This window comes from Amblyomma americanum, chromosome 3, assembly GCF_052857255.1.
Source record: "Amblyomma americanum isolate KBUSLIRL-KWMA chromosome 3, ASM5285725v1, whole genome shotgun sequence".
In the NCBI taxonomy this organism is placed as follows: Eukaryota; Metazoa; Arthropoda; class Arachnida; order Ixodida; family Ixodidae; genus Amblyomma; species Amblyomma americanum.
Genome location: NC_135499.1, coordinates 173493686 through 173520109, shown reverse-complemented (window position 1 = coordinate 173520109; position 26424 = coordinate 173493686). Strand labels below are relative to the sequence as shown.

General features: G+C 48.0%; 1 protein-coding gene across 2 annotated transcripts in view; it reads left to right on the top strand.

Annotated features, from left to right (window-relative positions):
* LOC144125451 (retinal guanylyl cyclase 1) overlaps window positions 1-26424 on the top strand; it is a 145893-nt gene that overhangs the window by 50040 nt on the left and 69429 nt on the right. For both annotated transcript variants that reach the window (XM_077658830.1, XM_077658829.1), the window contains exons 2-4: window positions 4155-4456; window positions 5986-6171; window positions 8273-8507. In XM_077658830.1, coding sequence (XP_077514956.1) covers window positions 4155-4456; window positions 5986-6171; window positions 8273-8507 — 723 coding nt within the window. The remainder of the gene's footprint in view (window positions 1-4154; window positions 4457-5985; window positions 6172-8272; window positions 8508-26424) is intronic.

Below are 26424 nucleotides of genomic sequence, written 5' to 3'. Positions count from 1 at the left end.
AATAATCTCTTCTATTTGCTTCAACTTACGAACAGCCAGACGCTCTCAGTTTATTTAGTTTGACAAGAATCCATGCGGGTGCTCTGCCGGCAATTAACTGTCCGTTCACCAGTGTGTGTGTGTGTATATTTCCTCCCCACTATGTTTTGCACTGATCGCCAGCAAGTTATGAAGATTATTTTTCGTGACGGACTATTAAACATAATCAGCCTTACGTGAGCCTCATTTCAAGGTCCACGCCTGTTAGAAACCGCTCAAGCCCTTTTTTCCTTGCAACTTTATTATCGTTTTAATCGTGTTTGGAACGTGCCGAAGTGATACTCGGCTGCAGTTTGCAAAAACAACACAAAAGCGGAAACAAGCGAAAGACGTGCTCGCGCCTTTCCTCTACGTCGACATCCTCGGGCGCTGAGCGAGCAGCGCCGCTCTAAGTGCCCTCAAAACTGGAAACTTGTTCCCACACTCGCCGCTGTGGTCGTCGAAGTCGAGGTCGAACACGGCAAGCCCGTTCACCAACTCCGTCGTGAAGCCGACGCTTCGAGGCCCCAACGACGACATCCAGCCCCGATTGCCGTCCCAAGCGACGAAGCATTCACTCACATTGTCGTGCCAGTGATGCCAGGGTTGCTTGCAGATCTCCCGGTACGGCACTCGGCGAACGAACGTCGCCGGTGCGCCGACGTCGTGATGGCTTCGGTTCTTAAGGTGGAACTTGAGACCGCCGAACGAGATCCCTATCAGGTACCGCGGCGCCGGTTGTTCGTCCTCTGCCGCAGCAGCGCCAGAAGCGTAATCGGCGCCGCCCGCCATCGAAGAAAGCAGCGTCCGCGAGAGCTGGTAGATGAACTCCAGCGACGAGCCCTCGTGGACGCTGCGGCGAGGGTGCGGACAAGTAGCAAACTGCTGCCGCGAGTCCCTGCCGTAGCCTTGCGACGGCGGCGAGATGACCAGCATGTCCTTGGTGTTGGCGTATATCTCGGTGCGGTAGTAGCGCACCTGCTGGCGCAGGTCCCTTGGCAGCACCACCGCCACGGACACGCCCCGCACGGCCATGATGAGGTCGTGGACGCGGAACGCGTGTTTCAGCATTTCCACGTCCTCCAGGAAGACCGCAAGGCCGCCGGCGCCCAGCTTCTGCACCTGTTCCGAGAGCTCAGTGGCAAAGCGCGCTGGCTTGGCCAGGGCCGCGTCCAAATGGCTCACCAAAACGCGATGGCCACCAAGTGTCAGAAATAGATGGTTCGGAGGCAGGAATTCCTGACCCACGACCTTCAGGAACACCCTCAGGTGTCTGGTGACCACCACCTGGCCTCTGGTGTTCATGTCTACGCAGCAGAAGGCCACATCGGTGCAGAGCTGCACGGGGAAGTCGTACACCGAGAACCCCGGGGACCGGATGCTGCTCCGGTCGTCGTAGAAGCAGAACAGCAGCCACGGCGACGAACTAGGTTTACGGTGTGCCCGGGCCTTCCGGTCTGCGGACGCGACGAAAGCAGCGGCCCGACCGGTTTGGTGTGTTGTGGTGCTGGTCGTGGTACTTGGCGGCACAGTCTTCATAGATTTTGCGAGCGTGGTTGCAATCGCCGCGGATGGTGATGAAGCCGAAGGCGACGTGGTGGAAGTCGCTGCAGTCGAGCGACTTGTCGTGAACGATGTTTCTCGTGGCGACGCTTTCGAGGACGGCAAAACGGAAGCGTTGGATGAGGTTGAATTCTCTTCTCCTTGCGACACGGTCTGCCATAGTTCTTCGTACGGTCCCTCCACCGGTGTTCTGTCCTTGACGTCTTCTGATGTACTGAAATCATCCGTAACTTCGCCGTAGTAAGCGTCGTCGTTAGCAAACACCAGCCCATGTTTGTCAAGCTCGGTAGTGACGTTTTCCTCCAACGTCGTAGCTGCGTCTACGCTGCTGCTTGTCAGAATCTGGGTTTGCATCGAAGGGGCGGCTTTCTTCGTAGTGAAAGTGCGCGAGCTGCTTGCCTTTTTCCCAGCTTTTGTTCTGCGTTGCAGCTTTTGCGTGGCCGGTCGATGCTTGTCCGCCGACAAGGTCTCTGAGAAGACGGGAAGAACTCTAAAATCCTCCTGCGCTGGTCGAGGCAAGGGTGCGGCATTCTGAAGTGGACTCGCGGGTGGCCTGTTCTCACCGTGAGCGGTGGTAGCGGTCTCGTTGGCCGAGACATCCCCAGAGTCACGCACGATGACCGTGAGCACCGTAGTGATCCCGCACACGCCCAGGAGGGACAGCCCGGCAAAGATGGCGGCGGCTGTTCCCTTGCTGAAGCCTCTTGTCAAAGAGCTGCGCTGTTCGTACATTTCCTGCAGAAAGACATGCGATGAGTCTCCGCTCATCTTGGAGTCGGCGCTAGAATCCAGCATTGAAGATCAGAGCGAAGAGACACACGTCCAAGCGAGACAATCGTTTTGGAAGGGAATGGCAGTAGCAAGAGAAGCGCGCTCGCATTTATGTTCTTCTTTCTCACCATTCGCCGAGACCTAATTGCGACGAAACGGCGGTGATTCACTGAGCCGGATGAGAGTAAATATATGAGCAGGTGCGTGATAATCAAAGCAGGTATATGATAATCATTTAGATATTCAGCTCATCTTATAATAAAAATATATAGGCTGTATTTCCACGTGGCGGTCTCTGTCAGCATCATCTTTGAACAAGTCTCCAACGTTCGCAATTCTTCGCTTGTAGGGTTCAGTAAATACCGATGATTTCAAGCGTGAAATTGCTAGGTGCATTATTTAAATAGCGTTCAAGAAGAATACCCCTAATTTTCAACTTCAGTTACTTAATAATTATATTCCTGTATGAGCGAGAGAGGGTTTATTGACTTGAAAGGCAGAGAGGTTGGCCTTAAAGATATCTGGCCTGCTACTCTGCACTGGGGAACGAGAAGAGGAGAAAAAAGAGGATCACGATAGGGGGGGGGTGATGATGATGGGAGGAGGCAGATGAAAAAATTCCTAAAAAATGCACGCTTTCTAACATCACAAACGCGAGGCAAGGTTCGTGTCGCTGTATGAAAACAGCACATTCGCTATTCACAATGGAATGAAGGACCTCGCAGTACAAAGACGTGCTCGCAAAGAAAAATGTCTGGCATATCTATAAAAGTTTCCTGTACCTCTTTTCTTTTTACATCTGCGTCATATACTATAACCTTCATTTACGTCTTCGACAGTATACGGGGAGCAAATTATGCTGAAATGGAGCGACTTCGTTTTCCTCCAGCTGTTTAGTGCATTTGCTTCTCTGGCCTTCCTCGGCCGCAGCTAAGCTGTTAAATCATGAAAGAAAAAACTGGTTCCGATGCGCTGATGATATTTCCGGCTACGGTATAGTTATTACGAGAACACTTCTGAGCGCAGTTCTACGCCTACTAAAGAAAGTCGCAAAGCTTCCTAAATCTTTGTGACTCGAGAAAACTTTTTACTAGCCCGGGGTTTGAACCCGGAACCACCTATCGACCTTGGGCATTTTCATTTTAATTACGTACAAAAACCATAGCCGTAGTCATGTTCTACACTCTCTTATTCGTGTCGCTATCAGCGCTGTTTTCTTAGTTGAGTAATAAGGATTGCGTAATGCGCACTATGCAACATTACTGCCGAATTAGTAACATTATGTATAAAGCCCTTGTCAGAATTATACATAACATGGGATTTACCTGGTGAGGTTCTCTGGCACCTCCGCAAATCTTAAGCTCAGCAGAGGTGAGAACAACAGTTCCTCTCACCTTCCCGAGATTTGCAACACTGGCGACGCAAAACCATCCACACTTGTGTGACCGAGAACCAAACACAAATAGCTCTGCGCTTTTAACGATTTCCCTCTATCAACAGAGAAATCGAAGGGCTTGCTATAGGCTATAATGGAGTTAAGGCAGCAGCTTTTTAACCAATGGAAGAGTACAGGGGAATATTTTCTTCGTGAACGAATATAACCCAGCTATCATATTGTACTAGCATTGAACAGTTTCAAACAATCTTGGCTTCTTACTCATGCATAGGTTCCTTCCCATCTGTAACTCTTAAAAAAAATTCACTCTAGATAATCCCCTTTATGTTGTACCGGAGACTGTCTTGTTTCATCGCACCACCTACTCCTTCTGACTCCCTCATTTGGTGGCGCCTTCCTGTTTCAGCCGTGCTGCTGTCCATGGACCCGTGGGGCCTGCTGCTGAGCCGTGCCCTGAAGGCGCTGCACGGCCAGGGCGTGGGGCGTGCGGGATTCGCGCCCGCGCTGTTCCTGGTGAGCGCGCCGCGGGCGCTGCACCCGCGGGGCATCCTGTCGCCGGCGCTGCTCGCGCTGGACGCGGCGGCGCCCGAGCTGCTGCGCGCCCTGTTCGTGGTGACCTTCGTGTCGGCCGACACGTCGTACGCCAAGCTCTGGAGGGACCGCCGCGCGCAGCAGCTGCACCGGCAGGCCGCGGCGCACACGTCGGCCGTGAGTGCTCTCGCCCTAAGCGCAGTCGGTCACGTCTACACACGCCCTACACCCCGATACGCCTGTATGGGAGTAAAAGAGGGAGTAAGCAGTCATCCAGAGCACTCCCTTTCAGAGAAGAGAGTGCGCTAGAGGACAGCTTACTCTTTTTTTACTCCTTTCTCTTTAGAGTGCCAGGCTAAGCGAGATCAGTGTATTGTCCGGTTTGTGTTAAATGCCTAATAATAATAATAATAATAATAATAATAATAATAATAATAATAATAATAATAATAATAATTGGTTGTTGTGGAAAGGAAATGGCGCAATATCTGTTATATATCGTTTGACACCAGAACCGCGTCGTAAGGGAAGGGATAAAGGAGGGAGTGAAAGAGGAAAGGAAAAAAGAGGTGCCGCAGTGGAGGGCTCCGGAATAATTTCGACCACCTGGGGATCTTTAACGTGCACTGACATCGCACAGCACACGGGCGCCTTATCGTTTTGCCTCCATAAATGCCTACACTTTGCAAAACTAGCCGAGGGCATAATTTGTGACTGTGAACTCAGAAGCCTTTGCACCTCGTTCTGCGTATTTCTTTCGTTATTTCGGCATGGACATGCAAAAGGGTGTGTCTGGTGTCGGCACCAGCTTGACCTTGTCCAAGGAGAAAATAAAGCACAACTCACATACCGAATGGAAAAACGGAGAGTATGGCACACACAACATATCTACAATACACGGGTGCAGCGCGAGAAGGTCGGCAGTATTGACAGGAAATTTCGGAGTAGTATGCGTGAGCAGAAAAATGATAACTAGCAAGTAAGCGCAATGAAATAAAAAAATAAATAAACACGTCGTATTTGATGGCACCTTCTTTTGAAGTTGGCGGATGTTTCCCTGCAGATGATCGATGTGCACAAAACATTAGACAGTCTACATACGCGAGAAAAACACAAGGACAGGCACAACTTCTCGTGTACGTGGATTCTCTAATGTTTTGCGCACATCGAACATCTGTATTATTATCATGCACCAACTATGCCCAACAAAAGTGCTATTATTTTCCTCTGCTCGGTCAATTAACGGAGGAGTTTTGCTACAGCACAAGTGCATTTTTTCTTTCATAGTATATCTCTGCAGACATCGCAGGAGCATACAAACTAATTGTTGAAGCCCTCTGACTGCTTTTTTTTTTTTCAAGTGTTCACGTTTGCCCTATATGAACTGTAGCATTCGGATTTTGCATTTCCTGTTGGCGGTGTTGCTCAAACGATGGTAAGATAACAGCCCTTCGAAATCTTCCAGAAAGAACCTGGATAAAATCACTGCTGATTTTAGATCTGCAATTGTAGTCGCATTGCACAAAGAACTGGCGAAATTTCTTCAGAAGCAACAGCAATAAATAATGTAAAAAAAGATCGAGTCAAATACACCAGCTGGGACTAAACCGAAGGGAAGCAGCAGCTACTCACGTTACTAGCTGGAGTTGGTTGATGCGTTCCTTACGGGCGTCATGGGCACATCGCTGTTTCCCGTTGCTTTCCAGAGTGAAGTGCACGCCGCCTTTCGTTACTTCAACGCCGTGTCGCTCCTCGTCACTGCCCTGTGGCGATCGTCCTCGCAACAATCAAGGTCATCGAGCGGCGTCGCCTCACTGCCTGCCTCGTTCTTCTTCAACGGCACTTTCCCCAGTCTCCCGGCCGCCTCGAGTTGGGCCAATGCTCGGGGACAGGTGAGGCTGACGAGTTGATGGCGCACTGCGAGCGATCCGCCATGGTGATCATGGATTCACCGGTTCTCAGCTCCACTACCTGCAGTCTAAGTGAATACTCGTTTAATCGAACCGATTGAAGAGACAGTGAGGAGATATTAATGAGATAGCATTACAAGTCTCGCTGGGGAGAAAATGTATTGTTCATAAAATTCTCCCATTGGCTGGAGCGAAGTGACGTCACCAGGCCGGAAGTGATGTCACTTCTGGTAAAAGCACTAATTGCTTCTAATGCCAACACATAAGGTAATTAGCAGTCTGTGAATTTTCGACCATGGCGCACATCAATTTAGTGCTGTTTTTTACATAAAATAACCTACTTTTACTGAAAGCAGAGCTTTTATAAGCTGAAAAAGGCCTAAGAATCAAATATGTTTATCGCCGCCCGCGGGCCGCTTTGACCCGTGAACTGCGATGACTTGAATGCTTTTTTGGTATATATCTCTGAGGCTATACTCCATCGCTATGCAAAATATTCTGGAATTACGGAGTCATAACTACCTCGATGTCATGATCAACATCATGAACTTTAATCCGATACGTGGACAAAATATTCTAATTTTCTTAATACTGCTTAATTGTCAACTACAAATGCACCTTTACACGAAGGATCGTTAAAAGGGTCAAAACGAAGGACAAACATTCACATTAAACTAAGAACAATCTCTTCCTTTAAACTCTGACGCATATGTTCAGCATTGTCCGAAGTACGCGCTTTTATTCAGTTCATTTCAATTCATCTAAGAGCTCTTTGAAATGCTCAATCCAAACTGAGTTTGACTGCCGTTCTCTCCTATGTCAATTCCCTGGAAAAGTATGAACCTCCGTAATTCTTGACTGAAACGAAAGGAAAAAGGCAACATGAAAATATCTTTATCTTTTTTTTTTTACTGCTAAGCGTTCTTTTACATCGCTCAACGAAACACTGTGCATTCGTGCGCATAGCACTGCAGCGCTTCCTCGGCGTGAAGGGCAGTTCGTGACATGCGCAGGCCTTCGCATGAAAGGGGCCCGGAGCAAGGTTATAAACATGGTAAACAAGCTGACATACCAGCTAGACTACACCTAAATAAGAGTTATAAATGCTATGCGCCTACACAACCACGCTGCAAATAGTGCTCGCCCTTTCGTGCGTCTGTTTCAAAGCGTGACACTCCTTTCATACTCCTGTCAAGCCTTTTCACCTCGTGCCCATTGTTGCCCGAGGCTGCGTCTGCAATCAGCTGGATCTCTATGGCGCCTCGAACGGCAGGTGCCACTGGCAGAGCAGCGGCCCACAAACCGCATCCAGTCACGCGCCAAAACAGGCGGTAATTGGTTCAGCCGAGTCAGGGAAAGAGGGGAACACAAGACGAAATAAATGTGCAGCGCAGAAGCTAGGAGGAGTGTCACGAGCTTGTGCACACTTGTAGCTTCAAGGGGAGCAGGAGACTAAAAGCGGGAGGGCGCTTGATGCGCTGCGACTCTTGTTTAGTTCGTTAATAGGTCGGTGGTTTATTGGAATCGCCTCCGCAAGCGTTCTGCGGCGGGAGGTTCCGCAAGTGGTGAGGCTTTCTAGTAAAAAGATTAATGTGCAGTTGAACCTGTTATTGAACGACACTCGGGCCGGCGATTACTTCGTTATAGCCGTAGCTTCGTTATAGCCCATGTTGACCGAGGTCCCAACGGGAATCGTCAGTTCTTTGTTATATCCTTTATTGTAGCGATAGCTACATTACGGTAGCAGTTCGAGCCTTCAGCGTGGCGGTGGCGGCACCGCCACGCTGTCACGTGGTTGGTCACGTTGTGCGGAGCAGCTGCCGGCGGCACGGCGCCGTGGCTGATCACGTGATTCGTCAAGTGGTTGGTCACGTGACCAAGTTCCACTTGGCCAGCTGTAGCTATCGCGTCACTCCAGGTTTAGTCAAAGCTAAACAACCGCTATTTTTTGTTATAAACCGCTTTGTTATCACGAGATTAGACTGTATTTCACGCGGCACACAACAGATCTTACAGGTACAAACACAAGGCGTCTAACAGTGACATTTCTCTCGCTCCTGCCTGTGCATGTGTGCGTGCGCAGGTGCAGAGCAAGGCGGTGCTGCTGGACTACAGCCCGGCAGCTCGGGGCTTCGTGGCCGTGCGTGAGACGGAGTTCCGTGATGCGGCACAGCCCCTTCGCAGCGGCGCCTACCAAGTGTCGGACCGGGGCTCGTCGCGCTCCTGGATCGGTCGCGTCGACTGGCCCGCGGGCCGCCGGCTCGAGCCGGACCCGGAGTGCGTCCTCAGGGAGGTCCAGTGCGGGGGCACTTGGGCAAGTGAGTGCACTCCTTGCATCAGCTGCAGCGCCTACGTCAGATGATGTAGGCAGATGGCTTAACAAGCTGTCTTGCTCTAGCGAATGCGCTTGCGGGAGACACGCCAGTCGGCGGTTATTATTTGACTTCGTCTTTTTTTTTCTGCGTACTCCTCGGCGACCTCACCAGTTGTTTTAAATCTGCAGTATTTTTTAATATTCTTTTCTTGTTTCTCTGCAAAATTTCTCAAGTAACGTCATTGCATACATACAAAAATTGTAATGTTCTCTGGCGTGAAGTAATATGTATAAGAAATACCGTCAATTTGGCGCTTCACTGCACTATGCCGAAATATTATTTTTACCTTGTTAGCCTATACACTAGAGTGTTTGAGCTCACTTTATTTGGGAACAAGGCGAGTATATTTAGGCAGAACTAATTCTGGCACAGAGGAGAAACACCAGCTCTGATGTGCCGCAAGAATTAATACTGAAGACACTGCCAATTCGAGCTCAATCACTGAAAGAGAGAAACATGACTGGAGTAGGAAAATTATAACATATTCATACCGTGCGTCGAGGAAAAAAGGATGCAGAGGTAGGATGGAGGGAAAAGATACACGTTAGCGTGTATTAGCTAGCAACCAGTTCAGTTTATTTACTCTTTCGTTCTTCATACACCAAATAAGAACAAATGGCAGACTGAAACTGCATGTTACTGCACGAATTATTGCCTGCCTGCGTTTCTGTGTGCGTAGGTGCCTGTTAAAGTGCGTTCTGTCAGTACGCCTCTTTTCCAGAAGTACGCACCAGTCAGCGTGACAATATCTTGTATTATACGCATTAAACACTGTATCACATGGATACTTCGACAGTACGTGAAGCAAGTATCTTCACAAGTTGCTCAACAATAGCCTTTTACGGCTCTAATTCAAGCCGAACTGTCTCGCGAAAAGTCTTTAGTCAACCTTATCATTTCCTCTCACTTTACCTGCCCGGATGAGAGGAATTTTGTAGCGAGAGCTACACTTTGGCTACAGTCGAGCATTTCGCCGTGGTCCGGAGTGGCCACTTGTGCGCATGCGCGGCAGCTGGAGAGGAGCAGCAGGTGCGCCGCGCATCGTCAGAGCTTCGCCGTCGCACGCTGACTCCACCGCCGGCGCCAGTGCGAGACGTCACGTGAAAGAGCGGTTGTGCGCATGCGCGGCAACCACAGGAGCAGCTGGCCGGCCTTCGCCGCTGGGGCCGCGCATGACACACGTGGATGCCACGCGTAAGCTATGCGTATAACTGCGCATGCACAGCTGCGTGTATAAAATACGCAGGTGACACGGCGGCCGTATCGCAGTCGTTTCGCATGGGTGGCGAGAAGGAGAGTCCGGCCGCTGTTGAACGGCGGTGTAGACAGAAGATAAATTTCTCGCTACGTATAACCTGGCATAGCCGAGCTAAGCCACTGCCAATTTCTTCATCTTAGGTTTCTGCGAAAATATGGCGATCTGGAGTAAAAATTCAAGAACCCGATCACCTTTAGCAACTGTTTCAAATGACCAAGGAGGTTTCGACGGCGCCTCACGGCAGACCTGGTAACCTTTTTAGCCGGACGTTCTTGCATGCTGATTGGTCCATTTCGAGCGAAGGTAAGACTGCGCGAATAAGGCAAGGATTAGGTGGCGTCGTACTCGTTTCTTTGCCCCCTGTCCTTGTCATATTCGCGCAGTCTTAGCTTTGTTGCTGATTAATGTTTACAGCAGAACTTTATTAGCCTAAAATGAGCTTTGACATCCTGATTTAGCACACGCAGCAGTTCTGTGCAAACATTATTACGTTAGTCGATTTTTTTTTCGTAAGCGTCACTACAGCTCTCCTTTTGAAACAAAGATCTCGCAGGACATTTCTCGGCGGTGCCGTTTTCATCAATCACTGCTGGCGACACTATTTATTGGACCATAACACCAGCGGCGTGTTCGATTTTTACGTCACCAGAACTTTTCGGAATGAAGGATGATGGTTCTACACTCTCAACAGAAAGGTGTAAAAAAGCAGTAAGCTGTCGTCTAGCGCACTTCCTTTTCTAAAAGAAAGTGCTCTAGAGGACAACTTACCCTCCTTTTACTCCCACATGAGCATATTCGTGTTTGGAGTGCAGATACGTGGTGCCGCCTCGTTAACCTTCCTGGTTAGTTCGTTTCTTTGTTTGTTTTACTGTATCTTCTCCTTCAACGGCGGGTAAAGAGGGGAGAATCCGCCACGTCAAAGATACGATTTCACTTGACTAGCAGCTTTGTCTAGTCGGTGAAGACCATTTAGGCTCACCGCTGGTTTGGTTAAAAATGCTTACCTTAACGTTACACGACCCGCCTCCTATTTTAAAGTCTACAGCACGAGGGAAAAAACCGAGGAGAACGTTTCCCGTTGTCTTCCGTCATTTTCCTCGCCATGTTCACCTCTAAATAAGAAGTGGTACCTTGTAAAATGGATCAAGATTCTTACGGAAAATAAAAGAGAGAACTAGCATGGCGTAGAGATCCAACGTAGTGCTAGCGCTCTCCCAGGTACTATGGAAGTGAGTATGCGCCGTGGGCGAGCAACTTCCAGTGCGCTAACACTACTCCCCACATTCACGGATTTAGCCAGAGTCTGGCCGAAGTCTCGCCGTGACCTTGAAGCGCGAGAGATTGGCAGGTGGCTACGCTCGCGTCACACGGCTTAGCCAATGAGAGAGCGGCTGTATCACAGCTGCGGCCCTGTAGCGAGCGTCAGTGCGCATTCCGCAGATTGCGTGGGATTCTCGCAGTGAACCCTGAACGGAGCGGATGTGTGTCGCTCGTCCTCCCTCAAGCAGTGCTAGCGCCCCTACTTCGCATTTGATTAATTATGCAAATCGGCTGAAATTTTTTTAAGGAAGCTGCCTCAGAGCTACTAGAACACACTAAATATTTCGCTCGATTACGGTTTAAGGGAACTTCGCAATTTTTTGATGCACGGATCGGCGCGCTTCTTTCTCTCTCACTGACTGGAAGGTCGTCCTACGCCAGCGACACTACAAGGAAAAGCAAAAAACTTATACTTTCCTTTGTGGCTAACAGGCACTGGTTACATTGTACACGTTAAAGCTAGCGTGCCAAAAGAAGCGCGACTCATCGGAATTTCTGGTTCCAAAGGCACTGCGACAAGTTACGGACTTGAGGCGCGTCAGGTTGGACGTGATTCACAGGCGTGTCGATCCACCATACCGGAGTGAAGCAATCGGCTATTTCTGGGTCCGAGGCCGTCTTTCGCGGCAGGCCACGCGATAATCAGATCGATGGCTTCACGGCGCGTTAGACCGTGTACGCGTCAGAGCGAAGGGCCCTAAACATCCGACCCGGCAGTCACGTTCCCAGAGTACGGGCCGCAGTGAACGGCTATCGTGTTACTCTATACATTCACTATCACGTAACAAACTGGCACAGAATTTTTTTTCTTTCGGGTTCCTGTATGTTGCGGCAATTTCCGTACCTGATGCGCACAACAGCAAGCACGTATCACCAAGAGCCGCAGTCCTGCAGCTATTTCGCTTCTACTTCATTATTTTGTGTCTTCATTATTGGCAGCTCCCGGAGTGTCATCTGAGATGGAACCAAGCGAGTGACGTCAGTAGCCGGCTGGGTATCGAATGCTGGGACAACAAAGGGAAAGCACGCAAAACAGTGCAGCGCAGATCGTTGCTGAAAGACGGCGGAGCTGCTTCAGTGTAATGTGAGCGCAGATCGGCGCAACATAAAAACGTGGCTACATGGAGTAGTCCATCGCGGACGATCTGGCAAGCTATAAACAAGGGCAGGTATCCTAAAAGCATTCTGCAAAAGTTCACGTGTTTTGTAGGAGTAATGTTCTTTCTCCGGAATGCTTTATGCATCTGAAACCTATCTGCTCGAAATTAAATCACCTGAAGTACGTTGATTAAAAACTGATCTAACAAAAGCGAATCGCCTAGAAAAGTCGTGAACGAAAGAAAAAAAAAAGGAAGCAATAGCTGCCACTGCTAGTCGCAGGAAACATTTAGTGTCGTTCGCCACTTTTGTTTTGTCGTGGCATTTGGTTCCACTACACAAGAAACGAATACGTGAAAGTTCTCATTTCGGACAGAAGCCCGTCATTCCTTAGTGGCTTGAACAAAGTCTATGCAAAGCAACCTCGTTCGAGAACGCCGCTAAAGCGCTCGAAGCGGACATCTATATTTGCTGAAGTCTTTTAAACGCCGGCCAAAAACAGGGCCATAGGCACCGTTGGCGCCTCTAGTGAACAATAGATACTCGGCCCCCACTGCGTGTCACGAAAACGCTGCACCCGAATCCTTGAAACCCCTCAACTTTAGCGTCCTCGGTGAGAGCGTGTTATCGAGCGGCACTTGTGGCCGGACACAAGAGGAGTCGCTTACACGATGGCGAGCTTCGGTTCACACCCGCTCCGCAGTTTTTACCGGTTTGTTCCACTCATATATTCTCCTCCCCCTTCACTTCCTTTACGCGCTTTGTTCTATTGGTCTTTCCCGAGCGTACTCTATTTTAATTTTTTTGAGCGCCGCATTCGCCGCTAGCAGGCCACGAAGAACGCCGAGCTTTCAAGCGTGCAAAATTTGTGACCAGCGAGCGGCTTGGCCACAAATTTCGCGGGAAGCAAAAATTATTTTTGTTTTACGCTGCGCTGGGACAACGCCGTGCCGCTCCGACGCGTCGTCCACGATGGCCTCCATGGCTGGCTCATTTCCGCGCCCGGCCAAGACGTCGTCGCGCGCCCACAACGACAATATTTCGCGCCTCCGCTGTCGTGCGTGCGTGCGTCTGTGCATGCGCATAAAGCAGAGGGGAAAGCGTGACTTGCGCCAAAGTCCGCTCTCCGCATACAGCGACGCCGCCACATAGCCGGGCCGCACGCGTCTTTCTTCGTTTGTGCGTCGCCTTCTTCCCAAGACGGTGCCACGCACAGCTCGGTGTAGGCGACCAAAGCAGCTTACAGAAAAGAGGGCGCGTTGAGCCACGCAGGAGCAGCCTCGGCCAATGCGTGGGCTTCGCGCCGTCAGGCGCCACATTCTGACACTGCCTCGCGGGCTGCTGCTTGATCTATCTGGGGGGGGATTTTACTTCCTTCTTCTTTCCCTCCCACTATCCTCCTCCTTGTGCCGTCACTTCCATTGTGTGAGCTCCCCGGGGGTCTCCCTTTCTTCCCCCGGGCAAGTGCTGCTCTGTGGTCGACATGGGACGTAAAACTGCTCGTATTGGGTCGAAAACGGAAGTAAAAAATGAGTGAGTATACGACGCGTCGATCGCCTTCCCCAACCACTTCTCTTAGGGCACTTGCTGTCAGCTTCGCTCGCGCCTCAACGATGTTGCCGCAGCAGTGGCTTTATTTGTCCGAGACGCTTCGGACGAAGCGGCTTATAAAGCCCGAAAAAAAAAGCCAAAAAAAAATAGAGCGCTCTCTTTCTCGCTCGATGACATCTGTCGCGGCAGAGATAAGCGCTTTACTAGATAAAGATGAGCGCGCTCTTCTCCCAATGCGACGCCGCGAAAGCGCGCGCTAAAGTTGTTGCTAAGACGCAGCGGCGGCTTCGTCGAGAAGAGAGCAAAACGCCGGCCTCTTTCTGCACGCTTCCATTGTAAAGTTAGATGCTGGCCATGTTTTTGAGGCGACTGGAACCAGCGGATTATGTACGCAGCGTGGGCGCGGAGCTTTCGCAGAAAGGCTGTGAGCGTCGTAATGCCGGAACGCTCTTTCTTGTTGCCGAAGCCACTCCAGTTTAATTATTCGTTTAAATTTTCAACACATCTCGCTGTCATGCGTCTCGGCACCACTTCTCTCTGAATTCTTTTTGTTTGTTTTTTTTTTGTTTGTTTGTTTACTGAGATCTTTTCTCGTTTCAGTCGGCTGCGACGAACTTTGGCGGCACGATAAAGAAATCAGGGTTCGTCCTGAGTACTTTTTTGAGCACCACACTATTCCCCTAGTACTTTTCTCTTTGCCTAGCCACTAATAGGCGAACTCTCGTCCACTTCTGCGAGCCTTTTTTTATCTTGATGGTGGGTGGGAGTGTGTGAGAAGATCTGGATGCTAGATGCGCTTCTTACGTCATGCTTTTGGCGCATTAATATCGTCACTGCGTTGAGATTCGGACCTTTTACGAATTATGTCCGCTGCAGGTAGTCAGAAAGCTTATTTTTGTTACGTTTCTAATATCTGTGCAAGGTATGGTCACAGAGTGGTAGAATTTATATCTGGCTCCTGAACCTTCGAGCGAAGAGCTGTACCCATTAAACTGATCGTGTTTATGCTGGTCCATTGTGGCCGATTTATGTTTTCATCAATAAAGCACGTATGGAGGGTCATTTTATTGCATTTATCTGAGACTCAAGTGCAAGATTACAACAAGCGATGCTTGTGGTCGTCAGCGTAACCAGACGGAGCGGGTGCTGAGACACGGAGTACTACATTTTACGTTGCTACGCGTCGAATCAAGCGAGGCCGGCAAAGAGAACTTTTCAAAAGCCCGGCCACATCATTCCCGCTCCACTCCACTCCACTCGCTGCGCGCCTAATGTTACTGGTACTGAGTCATCGGCCGTCTTATGCTGCCGTCCAACTGAAAAAGAATGAACTAGCTGAGATCAGTATATTCGAGTGCATATAGGCATAAATCCCATTCAATTCCATTCATAAATAGAACACGTGACCTAAGCCACCGCTTCATGCTCATCAATCTCATTCAATTTTATCTTCTGCTTACGCGACTCAAGGAGAGGAGGCACTTCCTTCTTTCAATTTGCACACTCATTTGCCATCATTCGAAATTCTTTAGCACATCGCTTTCGTCATGTGCAACCATAGCGACACCGGCAAACAGCTATTCCACTTTCCGTTCAACGTTAATCAACGCCTTTCTGATCAGGCATTTTTTTACGTATGTCACTATTCATTCCTGCCAGTCGAATACACTCATTTCAATTGGTGCCAAGGCACTCACTCAGCACAGCCCGCTCCGAGCATGCGTCTGGCGACGGCTCAGTAGGCGGAACTTCCGAGAATTGGCTGCCTAGCTACACTTTTTCCCTTACATGCAGGCGTGCTCCTATGAGCCGTGCCCCTACGACCTCTTCCGAGACAGTTGTTCTTGTTTATGTTGAACCCGGGGCCCGCGTTCGAATACCTGTCTTTTCCCTCCCAAAGCACTCCGGAGTGCAGTGAGGCCAGGCTAAATGTGCCTAGCCGACCTTAGAGCGCTCCTCATTTCGCACTCAAGCAACATTTTCGTTGGCTTCTAATCTCTTTGTCATTGCGCAAAATTCTCAGCGACGACGACCGACATGCGTACAGTTTGCGAAAGACGATGGTTCGAGGTCCCCAAGACGGGGAAGAAGAAACTCCTTCGCAAATTGTGGCGGCGGTCGAGGCAATCCTGAGGGAAGCGGCGCGGATTAAATTCGTGCTCGCCTCGGCGGATGGCGAAGTCGGCAGCAGGAGGCATCCGCGGGTTCTTCCGCTTAGTCTGCTGCTCCTTACGGAAAGAAAGCAGCGTCTACGATTGCCGTACAATCGTGGTCGTCGTTGCCTACCGTCGTCTCTTTACCCGCCGTGTTCGTCGGAGCATGCTCCAACGTGCCGAGAGGCAAATCAATTTAATTCTCGACCGGAGCACGTCTCCGCCTGCGCCCCACTTGCCGCCACTTCTGCCCGTTCCATCCCCCCCCCCCAACCATCTTCAAATCCCCGTTTATTTTCTCATTCTTACTCTCTAATCCATCGATTTATTCTAATGCATTTCGACCTAGCTTCGACGGGCTTTTTTTTGTTTGTTCTTTTACGGCGTAAGCCGTTAAATGATTCGCGCGCGGAGATCCCATCATTCGCAAAAATTCTATTTAGTTCAGTTTATTTCTCCTCAGAAAAACTGGATGGTCTCCTGGGCTAAAAGCGGCTTAAGCGGCTTGACTGGAGCCCAGGAGACATGACAGGAACAGTTTACAGCGAGACAAATTTACAATAGCGAAGGCATCAGTAATTGTGAGCTTAAAAAACAAGTAGACAAAGTATACAAAGCATGAAACGAATACTGAATTAACAAAAACATCAGACGATGCACAGCAGGACATTGAAAAAATAGTGCACGAAAAATTAGACAGTCAGCTCGTAGAGAAGCAGTGCAAACATCATAATTTTAAAAAGAAACGCATCAGAATCGCGTGACCATAATCTACGACGTCATAATTGTAGCATGATCTATTGTCATCGGTCATGGTTATGCGAGCCATCCACCCCATTAGCCACATCATTGTGTCATGTGACCCATTGTCAATGAGCCACATGTCTGATTAAAACCTCTACACATGACCATGTCACTATTGAAACATACACAACGGCCGTGATCCTCATGCGCAAACTGACCAAATTCACACCTCACGCCCAAAGCCGTATCATATTATGCGAGCGCTCCTTCTATTTCTCTCGCATTTCTTTCTCAAATAGCATCACGCTCGAGAGCGATGGCTCTCGGAAAGACGTCAATGTTTCTCGAGGTTGAGGGGTCGAAATTCTGTTCGCCGATGCGGAGGAAACACATGGCTCGGAAGAGAAGGCGTCGGCTCCCCAATCGCAGCCTCACACGAGAGCACGGATGGATGCTGTCAGGCGGCTGGAGCTTCGAGCGGGAGCGCGCGGGCGGGGATACCATCTCGACTGACGCCAAAAAACGAAATATGTCCGAAGAAAATCGCAGCTAGGATAAATAAAAAAATGTCAATCATGTGAGGCGTGTGCAGGACTGTCGCAGCCTCTTGCTATCGCCGAACGACCCGCACACGTCGAATGCGATTCCAGTCTGGCCGGAAACAACTCCGGGGCCGCACGTCAGCGGACCGATATGTGTTGATTCGTATCTGCCCTCTGACGCGCTCTCACAAGCGCGCGGGGCAATATTGAAATTCGTCCCTCGAAAGTAAGTTTCGGCGCTAGACATGACAGTGCGGTGTTATGTTTTTACACAACGGAATACGAAACGGCCTATTGGGAAGGTGGTTTTAAACTGGCGAAGTGCGTTGACGCAGGAGGTGTAAGAGCTTGCGCCTTTGGCAATCGGCTTGGTCAGCGCAGAGTGAAAAACTTATTTTGAGCTTCCGATTCCATGAAATGCGGCCTATGCTTGTTCATGCTGGAAAAGCAACACTTAAAAGGCCAGCGCGTGCGGCGTGGCAAAATGCGCACTGCGTTTCCTGCTAAGTTGCTGCACAGTAGAGCGCACTGTTGTCGCCATAAGCCAGAAGTTAGTAAAAATGGCGCAGGGATTCCTCCTTTGGGGCGAACTGCGTTGCCAAAGCCAATAGTCCCCTCAAGCCGTCAATTCTACATCGGAGGCTAACTTTCAATAGGATCAGCGGGCAAAGTTGAATTCCACACAGACTAACCATTCGTCGCGGGTGCTATAAGAGGCGTAGATAGTCCCATTTTAACCGGTTTTGGCCCCCACTGCACTGCAGTTCAATTATGCGCTCACTAGCCAGCTAACAGATACCCTTCCGCGCTGTCTTTGACCTTTCCCGGAGCGGCTATCGTCATTTAGGATATAAAATGCGGCAGTAACACACAGTGCGCTGACACTAAAAAGACCGTATGTGAGGCGCGGAAAGACTGACGAAATGGAGGGCACCGATAGTACGAAATAAGCTACTGCAGGATACGCCAACAGTAGCCTATATTTCCGACTTTCTGCCCAACCTCCTCATCTACACACACATTTTATGCTCAACCAGAGTTTGTTGTTTGGCGATTAGGTTCGTATTGGAAAAAAAAACAGAAGAGTGCTATAAAGACCATCGCAAGGGCGAAGGACACGAATAAGCGGCAAATAAGGGCTCACTGTCAAAGAAATATCTATTAGGACCAATTGCCATCGGACTAGTTAGTTCATATTCATATTAAGAACACAACTGTAATTTTCTGGCTTTGTGACAGGAGTCTAACTCTATAGTTTAACACACAACTGCTGCAAAACGCTTTCTTGAAATGCAGTCTCTTATTTATCACTTGCCACAGTGTTTTATACAAATAAATCTTTCGTGGATCCCCGTACGCATCAGTATTCTCTAGTAAAAGGATACAAACTCTTCCTAAATAATTAAAAACCGACTCTGATGCACCAGGGGTACCAATTGAAGTAAGTACTGTAAAATAAAAAGCGCCAAGCAATCAGTCGTCTGCGCAAAAGCCTTCCTGTAGAAAATAAAATCTATCATCGCTTCAATCAACAGCGAAGCTTTCAGGATTCTATTGGCCTAAAGTTCGGAGTTTTATTAGCCTAAAATCAAAGCAAGCTCTGCATCTTCAAACAGGCTCGTCTTCCAAAAGGAGAGATGCGCTCAGCGCCTAGCTCGTCGCTTTGTTAGTGCAAGTCACTAATTGGCTTCCCGCCCCACCGCTGAAACCCATCAAGGTCGCCGGTGCGAACAGTAGCAGCGCATAAAATTTAGATTCCCACGCGAGCGGGCTGAACCGAGGGAACTTTCAAACAACAAATTCAAGAGGGGAAAAAGAAAGATCGGAAGGGATGAGAGCTTCCGCTCTGCGTCTGGGGACGGAAAGGCATTACGCCCGGTTGCCAACTAATTATCTCACCCAACTCAATCGTGAAGTTTCACGTTTCTAAACTTTGGTGCGTTTTTTTTAGGCTAGGTATACGAACCTCCTGCATTTTTTTTAAACCTGTGCGCAACGCACGAAATAAAAAGTTTAGGTAGAACATGCTGCCTCAAGTATCAGGAAGATTTTTAGTGTTCCAGTAAGTGAGCTTTTTTAAGTACAATAAATTAGTTGTCCCTGTGAGCCGCAGGAAGCGTGCTGCGTTGCACAAAGTGTTCCAAGTTATTGTTACACCCGCTTACGACAGGCTGTCTGATGCGCATGGATCCTTCGATATATCGGGTAGTTCAACATACTAAAGCTTCTATGCAGGCAACATTTATATGGGGTGTGTTATCCATCTACCCTAAATTAATTGCAGAACAAACATCATGAAGCACTCATTTTTTGCACGTATTATACGTTAATGGCAATATGTTGCCAGTTAAGGAGGTGTCTATATATCAGGACTATTTTGTTAGGCTAATCGATGAACTGCCACTTTACTGTGCTTTAAGACTATCTATCGAAAAGCGAAAGTAGTGTTGTCCTATTATTTTTGTATATTTGTTGTTTCATCGGTCTTGTTCCATTACTCGCTTGTACTCTTCATTCTTTTATTTTATTTTTACTGTATTGCTGCTAGCTTTGTATCCACCCATACTTTTTAATATGTTTTATATACTGTGCACCTGTAATGCGTCGGCACTGCAGGGTGTTTCATGAATAAATAAATAAATGGAAGAACCGCAAAAAAAAAAGCATTTACTTGCAACTCAGAACGCCACATCATCCGCAGCGATAAAGCACGCACAGCTGGGCTTGCTTCTTAATTCAAGGCATATTGGCGCCATTGGCATAAATCAAGAAAATGAACACATAGGAAGAGGCCAGCAGGAGTTATTCGGCGCTTTCTATGCATCCGTACAGACCGCATCCTTAATTACGTATTCAGTACAGTAACTGAATTACAGCACAGACGAAAATGGGCAGACAGTTTCCCCACAAAGGCGGTTGCCTTCTTGTCCCAACTGAAGCGGCCGAACGCGAGGTGACGTCGCGCACTTTTTGCTCGTCTTGCTAGAATAGCCTTCACACCTCTCCGTCCCGTGCCCGCGCTGTTCTTCCATTGTACTCCTTTTGCTCCGAGTGCGCCTTTGTACCCTCTGCGGCGGACTAATGGATTTGGAGGCCTCCAGGCGGTGCTCAGGCCATTAGACATACATTTCGTTCTGCCCATGACAGTGGACGACCGCTTAATTGCAAGTGCGCTTTGCGGAGTAGCCCGGATGTAAATGTCTTTCGAATTCGCGCGGCAAGCGTGAAAGTACTTTCCCGCGAGAGAGCATCGCTAACCCCAGCTTCCTCCTAAAAGCTGCTTCTCCTGTCCACTTGGTTGTCCAGCGGTGAAACATCTCTTTGTGTCGAGGAGGGGAGGGGGTGGAAGAAACTCTCCGCCATTTCGTTCGAATCTTTCGCGGAATTACTGCATGTTCATGTTCATTTAAAACTTTCTTGAAATTGTGACTCTTAGACGGCCATGCGAGTTTCCCTTGAAGGCACTGCAAGACAAATAAATGCTCACGACTTTGTTTTCGAATCATTAAATAGCCATCCAGCAGAATGTTTCATTTGAATCACTGCACACGCGCTAAATGCTACGGGGCAGTTTCTTCTTATCGGTGGGACGACTAAGCTATTTAATTGCTACGCCATGAAGGTGACTAAATATAAAACACCTGAAGGCTTTTTCTAGATGCTCGGATGATTGAATACCATAGGTTCTTCTTCCGCAATGTTCAGAATAATAATAATAATAATAATAATAATAATAATAATAATAATAATAATAATAATAATAATAATAATAATAATAATAATAATAATAATAATAATAAAAAGGAAATGGCGCAGTATCTGTCTCATATCGTTAGACACGTGAACCGCGCCGTAAGGGAAGGGATAAAGGAGGGAGTGAAAGAAGAAAGAAGAAAGAGGTGCCGTAGTGGAGGGCTCTGGAGTAATTTCGACCGCCTGTGGATCTTTAACGTGCACTGACATCGCACAGTACACGGGCGCCTTAGCGTTTCGCCTCCATAAGAACGCAGCCGCCGCGGAGAATAAATTAGCGGTGTTTTTGTTATCGGCACGTCTTACGAGCAGTGTTTATTCATAAGCTTGGACATAATTTCGCTCAATCTTTGGTCGAAGATACTCATAGATAAAGCAGTCGAGTGCACATTAATTTTTTTTCGCAATTAACGACCCTCGAGCCGCCATTCCTTTGCTTAGCCTTGAATTTAATGTCACCAGTGCACGAAATGAAGTCCTTCCTGGAGTGCTCCAAAATACATTATGTAGATGACTGCAGATTTCTGTTCACAGTACAGGATAAATGTCCGGTAGAGATCCTGAGCCCGAGAAAGGCATAGTTTTTTTTCTAGTTCGATGCTAAGTTTAACTTAACGAGCTGCTGCGAGTTCGGATTCATTTGAGATTAGCAATGTCTTTCCTTTTTTTGATAAATGTTTAGATACATCTCTGATAACAAAATATTTTGAGTTCGGATTACCTTTTTTCTGCTTTATCAGAGTGAAGCTAATTAACTTCAAGCAGCAAAAAATATTTACGCAGCATTACATTTTTTACGAATGCTAATATTATCGAATGCGAGATTATACCTAATTGTATTGTATTCTTTTATTAGATGTTTTAAGTGAAGTGTTGTTGACCTGTCAGTGACCACGGTGTCGGTATCTATGTACGGATTATTCTTGATTCCTGTTTTTTTTTTCTGCACTCCCTCTTACAATAATGCCCATTACGGCGTTGTATAGGTATTGTAAATAAATAAATATTATTTCCTAGGTGTCGCTCAAATTCATTATCTCGAAAACCATCTATAATCAACCCGTATTTATTGCTCTCGTTAATTCTTACCGTATCATCAGTGATAACACATGGGTAATCACTGACACGCCAGTGCAGCACAGCAAAGCAGGAAACCGTTAATTGGATACCCCATCGGCAGCCTTTATTCCTTCTAGCTGGCTTCGATTCCATCATCCCATCTACACACGTGTTCGGTTCTAGCCGCACGACAGGTCAAGGACATAAGTTCACTGGTCTCGCCGACTCCTCGATAAATCTGAGCATTTTCCTTTCGCTTTCCCTCTCGTTCACTTAATGAACGCAGTATGTTGAAACCTAGAGGCCTCTCTACAACCTTTCCTGGCCTGCAGAAAAACAAGCACCGATCAATATGGTGGCTTTGAGAATGTCGTTGACTCCACAAGAACGACGGTCACGAATATATCCCCGAGCCATATATCCCTTGGAATTAGTAGTTGGACGAAGAAAATACCGGAGGCCCCCGTTATTTACGGCTCGAGCAGACTGCTTCCCTGTATAACGATGTCGTCCCCCTAATCTCGGCTCGTAGACTAAATAAGCGGCAGACACTTACCGCCAATTTCTCGCTGGCTCAACAAACTGCTTCTGTACTGAGACTGCGCCCTCGTTTAAGCTTCGTGTGGGATTATCTCGCGTTGCCTGGGCCAGAAATCAGCGTCCAGCTCCTTATCTCGCACTCAATTAAAAATTGCGAAACAGAAAACTAGTTCGTACCGCTCGCGGCGTTCGCGAATCTGCCAGCAGTCTGTCGATAAACAATGGCTGCTCGCCTGTTAATTACCTTCCTACTTGCTCTATATCTAACAAGAAAGCTTACAGCGGCCTCTTTAGCGCTGAACAGATGTTAGTTTGCGAGTTCATTTTTGTTATCAAACTCCAATAAAAGCGCCACGTGCGGAGTTCTTATTGATTGAACTTGCGCGGGCTCATGTGCCGGCAGCGTTTCGGCGTGTTTATCGATCCCTGTTAGCCCGGCCTCTCTGCTGCCGTATCTTCATAGATGGTATCGCGCTTCCCGACCTCCATATACCCTTACGTATAAGTCATCATCCCGGCGCGGACATTTCTGACAGATAGCAAGCTCGTGGGCGGTACAACCAGTAACGTGGCCTTCGAGTTCGTTTCATCCGGAATTTTTTTTTTCTTTTTAGGGCTCTGCCTTTCTAACAGCTCTCCGAACGGAGACTTCTGTGTGGGCATTTTTAAGGAAGCCGCTTTGTGGACATAGTCTTCTTACAGCATCTTAGTCTACCACTTCTTTATATGCCGACAGGTGTGTGCTTTGCAAAAAAACCGCCTAAGATCTATTTCGCACAGCCTTCTAAGAGACTGGAGTAAGATTCCAGTCTTGTTGTAATTACGTAAGTTATTCATTTTTGCCGGGGCTACTTCCACGTCTGATCAACAGGATACTAAGCACGGACGCCCATCCACTGTCAGTTGCCGAAGCTATCGGAAGATGGTATAGGCTCAAACAACAGGTTCCGGCGACATGGCGAGGAAACTAAAACTGACATACGCACGTCTCTGTTGTATAAACAAGCATAGACATCAGCTCTGCATTCCTTGCATTAATGGAAATTCCAGCGGTTAATGGAAATTCCCGCCCTATATAAATGGCTTTCACTGGCTTTACTTTACAGATAACCCGTTCAGTTCTTAATCCCGCTTATCGCAGCCTAACTGAGCAAAGTATTTTTATTTATTTTTGGTTTGGTTTATATTGGTTTGGTTTATAGCGTTTAACGTCCAAAAGCGACTCAGGCTATGAGGGACGCCGTAGTGAAGGGCTCCGGATAATTTCGACCACCTGGAGTTCCTTAACGTGCACTCTAGCAGTACATCGTACTCTAGCATTTCTCCTCCATCGAAATTCGACCGCTGCGGCCGGGATCGAACCCACGTCTTCCGGGTCAGCAGCCGAGCACCATAACTGCTGAGCCACCACTGCAGCTTCTTTTATTACTTTTTTCAGTGCCCACTCTAATTTGTGTACTGTGAAAAACCGGTGGAAGCTATTCGCTGTCTGTCATCATGGCAGCGCTAACGTCCCGTGCAAGCCCTCTAGAAACACAGGACAAGAGAGACAAGTACACATTCCAAAGCACCACTGTAACGCTGTCCTCTGTTGCTGCACGGAAGCACTGGCCTTTTGCATAGAATGTGTCAACAACACAACATGGCTAAGTGCAACAAAAGTTAGTCCTGTGCAGTTAGAGAAAACTGCTAAGCTATAGCATGTCATAATTAGTGAGTAATTACTAATTATCGTCCACATCAGCGTAGACATGCATACAACTTCCTCAGAAAATTCGTAGCTGAAGAAAAATTCGCCCTGTTCCAGGCGCCATGTGCACGGACCAGGAAGAAATTTGCTGTCGACGCTTATTAGTAATTATTTCCTAATTGCATCAGAAGCTGTAGTCAAAGCTCGTTGTCTCGTTCTTAAGTATGTGACACGACCCTGCTGTAAAGTGCATACGCATGTTTTTCTTCTAAATACCGTACTAAGATTACTAACCTTGGCTATACGATTAAAGCGTCAAAGCACTTCAGCTGGGCATTGGCAGGAAAGCGCAGATGCAGCCCTTGCGCTCTGCTGTAGCACGTCAAGCGTGTCGATGCAGTCTATTTCCGCCGTGCAACGTCCAAGATTCTTCAACGATCCTATTGTTTCCAAACACAGGGTTAAAATCACGGTACCTCCTTGTAAGAGCGCATTAATAAAATATATTTTCCTGACGCCCAAATACATATACATTTAGGTCTGGCACGATCGTTAAACCCACCCACTCACTCTAGTAAGTGTTGTCTCACAAAAACGACGCCTAAAGGTTTTATAATTTTATCCCTGAAGAGTTTCTGTCACCCTTGGCGGCGAATACTCGTTCTGTTAGTTCATTTCTATGTTTCTGATCCGACGACGCTAATTCATGCGTACACGTCACCGGCTTTTATATATACTTACGCTCACTAAAACTTTGAAAACAGCTCTGTGCACTCTTATCCAATGGGTGATCAGCAAAATCGAGCAGAAGATGAACATCGCAATGATTTTTTGCAGCGCAGAGGTAAAGCGGAACTCCGTTGGCGCAATTTAGTCCGGGCTTCAATTTGTCTGGCCGACTCGGAGGATAGGACCCTATTCTACAGCGCATATTCTCTCGCGAGCGCTGTATCGACGGACTTCAGTGGTGTTCGATTTTCCGCTCGATGCCGAAGTTCGTGCTCGCCCTTGCTGTGTTGTTTCCGAGCTATTGTAGCTGACACAAAGAGTTCTTGTCGAACATCCCGACCTTCAACTTCCACGCAGTCGCTTCATCGCAAACGCTCGAGGGAGAATTTCAAAAATATATGCATCTGGCCAGAACACTGCCATTTTCGATCTGTGGCCTAATTTGTCAATATTGGACACAACTTTCCCTTGCAGAGCTCGTCTGACTACCCTGCTGTGTGTCTAGGTCGTTTATCGACTGCCCCAGCTTCGGTCTGTGTCGTACTGACGTTAAGAACATGTTTCGTCTTTATCTGTGTTTCCGTTTCGCTCGTTCAAAAACAGCGCTCGTAATCACAAACGTTCACGTTCAACCTTTTACTTGCTCCCAGAAATATTGACGAAAACACGGCACTTAAGTGTGGATGAAAACAGTGGAACATCTGTCTATTCCTCGACGTTAAGTTCTCCTGATTAAACATCCCATGTTCAGCTGCAAGATGTTTTAAGAAGAAACAAGCGGGAGTATACTTAGCACTGCCCAGACTCCAATCGTATTTCACAGATGGTAATCCAGGCGCTCGTAAAGCGGAAGACACGTAGGCGATAAACCTTGCGCGGCTACGTCGGCCTCTTGCCCATTGTCGACCAATGCTCTTCTCGAAATGAACCAAGTTCTAACATCTCACGTGACGGGAATATATGAAGGTCTATCGCCGCATTCTCAGTCCAGCGCAGTTCATAAATAGAGCCATGATGAGATGGTGACCGCGTAGCTTCAGGCATCTGTTATACGCAAAGAATGACTGCGTTTAAACCTCCCACCTCTCGCTCTAACCACTTTTGTAAACTTCTGCAGTACGACTTTTGCATTACGAACGGCTTTTTTTTTTTTAGGATTCGAGACGCGTCAAGTAAGCCATGCAGCGATGAGTCAGCAGCAGTGTGGTAGGAGAAAGCAAAAATTGGGGCTATTCCAAACCGCACCTTTCTTGTCTACACACATGCTGAGATTGTTCAACTAAGTAGCGTCTGGGGTACTCAATTATTCGTGCTTCTTTTTCTTCTTATTTCGAAGTTGCAGGGTTTGATCCCAGTGCAGCCGGGTACCCATCAGCTTTAGTGTACAAGTTTTCCCCTCACATGGTGCTCGGGTTCTTTCGGG